Source organism: Tachysurus vachellii, chromosome 15 (assembly GCF_030014155.1).
Source record: "Tachysurus vachellii isolate PV-2020 chromosome 15, HZAU_Pvac_v1, whole genome shotgun sequence".
In the NCBI taxonomy this organism is placed as follows: Eukaryota; Metazoa; Chordata; class Actinopteri; order Siluriformes; family Bagridae; genus Tachysurus; species Tachysurus vachellii.
In genome coordinates, this window is record NC_083474.1 from 23,287,307 (window position 1) to 23,290,789 (window position 3,483).

The 3,483-nt window shown below is 39.6% G+C and overlaps 1 protein-coding gene across 1 annotated transcript in view; it reads left to right on the forward strand.

The window, feature by feature from the left end:
* The first annotated feature begins 1,560 nt into the window (after positions 1 to 1,560).
* Positions 1,561 to 3,483, forward strand: part of tox (thymocyte selection-associated high mobility group box) — a 54,168-nt gene continuing 52,245 nt past the window's right edge. Inside the window, exon 1 of the mRNA XM_060887877.1 lies at positions 1,561 to 2,197. Coding sequence (XP_060743860.1) covers positions 1,985 to 2,197 — 213 coding nt within the window. The 5' untranslated portion in view covers positions 1,561 to 1,984. The remainder of the gene's footprint in view (positions 2,198 to 3,483) is intronic.

The following is a 3,483-nucleotide window of genomic DNA, read 5'->3' on the forward strand; positions in this document are numbered from 1 at the left end:
GTCATAATGACATTATAGTCACATCATAGTGACATCAGAGTGACATCAGAGTGGCATCAAAATGACATCATAGTCACATCATAATGACATCAGAGTGGCATCATAATGACATCATAGTCACATCAGAGTGGCATCAGAGTGACATCAGAGTGGCATCATAGTGACATCAGAGTTGCATCATAATGACATCAGAGCGGCGTCATAATGACATCATAGTCACATCATAGTGACATCAGAGTGGCATCATAATGACATCAGAGTCACATCATAATGACATCAGAGTGGCATCATAATGACATCATAGTCACATCAGAGTGGCATCAGAGTGACATCAGAGTGGCATCATAGTGACATCAGAGTTGCATCATAATGACATCAGAGCGGCGTCATAATGACATCATAGTCACATCATAGTGACATCAGAGTGGCGTCATAAGGACATCAGAGTGGCATCATAATGACATCATAGTCACATCATAGTGACATCAGAGTGGCGTCATAATGACATCATAGTCACATCATAGTGACATCAGAGTGGCGTCATAATGACATCATAGTCACATCAGAGTGGCATCAGAGTGACATCAGAGTGGCATCATAGTGACATCAGAGTTGCATCATAATGACATCAGAGCGGCGTCATAATGACATCATAGACACATCATAGTGACATCAGAGTGGCGTCATAAGGACATCAGAGTGGCATCATAATGACATCATAGTCACATCATAGTGACATCAGAGTGGCATCATAATGACATCATAGTCACATCATAGTGACATCAGAGTGGCGTCATAATGACATCATAGTCACATCAGAGTGACATCAGAGTGGCATCATAATGACATCAGAGTCACATCATAGTGACATCAGAGTGGCGTCATAAGGACATCATAGTCACATCATAGTGACATCAGAGTGGCGTCATAAGGACATCAGAGTGGCATCATAATGACATCATAGTCACATCATAGTGACATCAAACTGGCACCATAAGGACATCATAATGACATCATAGTCACATCAGACTGGCGTTATAATGACATCATAGTAAAATCATAGAGACATCACAGTGACATCACAGTCACATCATAGTCACATCATAGAGACATCATAGTGAAGGGGTCATGTGCACCATTAGAGACCCAATTATTAGAAATTGCACATAACATCTTTCAGGTTTTGTATAAAGTATTTAAAATATGTTTTAATCATAAACAGAATCAGATCACGCTTACTGTGCCATAACACAGGACAGTGCTGTTTATGCTCATTAATGCTTATATTATATTATAGTTATATTAACTCATGTTGCAGAAGATAAATTAGGGAGATGTTTAAACAATTATAAAAGAATAGCAGAACGTTTAAACATAAAATATGTAAGAAGACAAAGCAACAGACACAAATAAAACTCAGACTGGTTATGAAGGAACACTACAGCGCCCCCTATCGGAACTCTTCACCGTCCCGTAGCTGCACACGCACTCACACACACGCTCACACACGCACACACGCGCACACACACGCACACACACGCTCACACACGCACACACGCGCACACACACGCGCACGCAGCAGTGAGGTACGAAGTTAGCTCTCTGGCTAACCGCGGTGCTTCTTTTGGCTTCTCGTTTCCGTGTAGAAAAAAAAAAGAAAAAAGAAAACACACGTCGTTTCCTCAGAGACGGTTGATTTCTCTCTGGTTTGATGCCATACAGGTGTAAAAACACCTTTTTATTTCGAAGTTTGTTTCATTTCTTTCTTCCCTCAGAAACCCCGCGAACGGATGTGAAGGTGCCGAAGTGAAGTGGCTTGTTTTTGTCTTTAAACTTAACTACAATTATCACTTATTATACTTCACGTTTTGTTCCTGTCTTTTATTTCATCCTTTGGGAGGTGGCGTGTCAGTGATACTGACGTGGAGAGAAAAAGATATTTTTTATTTTTTCTTGGTTGTGTTTTTTTTTTCCCCCCAGTGAAATGGATGTGAGATTTTATCCTCCTCCTCCATCAGTAACAGATCCATCCAGACTGGGACCATCACACTGTTCAGACTCCAGACTGGGACCATCACACTGTTCAGACTCCAGACTGGGACCATCACACTGTTCAGACTCCAGACTGGGACCATCACATTATTCAGACTCCAGACTGGGACCATCACATTATTCAGACTCCTCATACTGCAATAAGGTAAAGAAAAACTATCTATCTATCTATCTCTCAATCTAAAGTCTCATTTCCTTTCAGTTTTATCGTGTTAACACCATTATTAAACCCTGAGTAAAGTTTGGTCTTCACTTAGGAGCTTCACTCGTAGTCCAGTATGCAAGAGGACTTTATAAAACTCGTGTGTTTTTGTGTTAATTACTAATTAAAAACTAAATTGATTAATCACACAACACACTGTAACGCTTCATCTTTACATTAATAACAGACTCGTTTTCTACAAAGATGTAGAATGTAACACAAATTAAATAACGACTACAAAACAAGACGGAACGAATAACGATGAAAATATCTGCGATATTAAATATTTAACGATATGACACTATAATAAATAAATCATCACAATCTCGTGGTTTTAGTGATAAATGACGTCACTACGAACATTTATTTATCCAATAATCCACATGGAGGCCGTTGGAGGTAATTGTGTTTGTGTTTTTCACTAAAAAGTGTCCTATAATAATGTGCAGTAATCTTTTAGTAAACTAAAATATGACCTAAACCAATGAGCGATATCGTGATGATGTTATGGGATTTTGTAATAATATCGTAGTAAAGACGTATCGTAATAAAGACGTGGGAGTTTATCGTGAAACACGTTGTTTTGTCTCTTCACCTCGTTAAGAATTAATTGAGCGTTACAATTGATTTCTCTGATTAAATTGACGCTTCTACGAGTGACCACCAGGTGGTGCCGTGACTTAAAGTCTCGTCCTGTCATGTCACGTCCTGTAGTAGCTAAATGTTGGTCTAAGGCTGAATACACACTAAACTATAGATCTTGGGACATGAGGACAGTTTCAACTGGTTTATAACCTCCCAAAAACACACACACACACACACACACACACACACATCTGCCGTCTGTAGCAACGATTTCACTTTGGTAATTCCACAGACACGAGATTTCACAGACGGATCCATATACGGTTCGAGATCAGGGACTCTCTGACTTAATCAGGAACTGTACAGTAGTCGTATTGACATCACACACTTCAGGATTATTTAAACACGTAATCATTATAACGTGCCTAGAATCAGGCCACGCCCCCCACAAACCCTCAAAGGGGCAAATCGGGCCAAAAATTGTTAAAAAAAAAATTGTCTAGTGTTTAGCCAGACTATCAGATTTGTTCAGATTTAAGAGTGTTAGAACAAAAAAGATGCTATTTACGTTTGAACGTTAAAAACGTTAAAAACGACGTCGCACGGCTACGCAAAACAGAACCTCGTCCACTGTTACACGCACG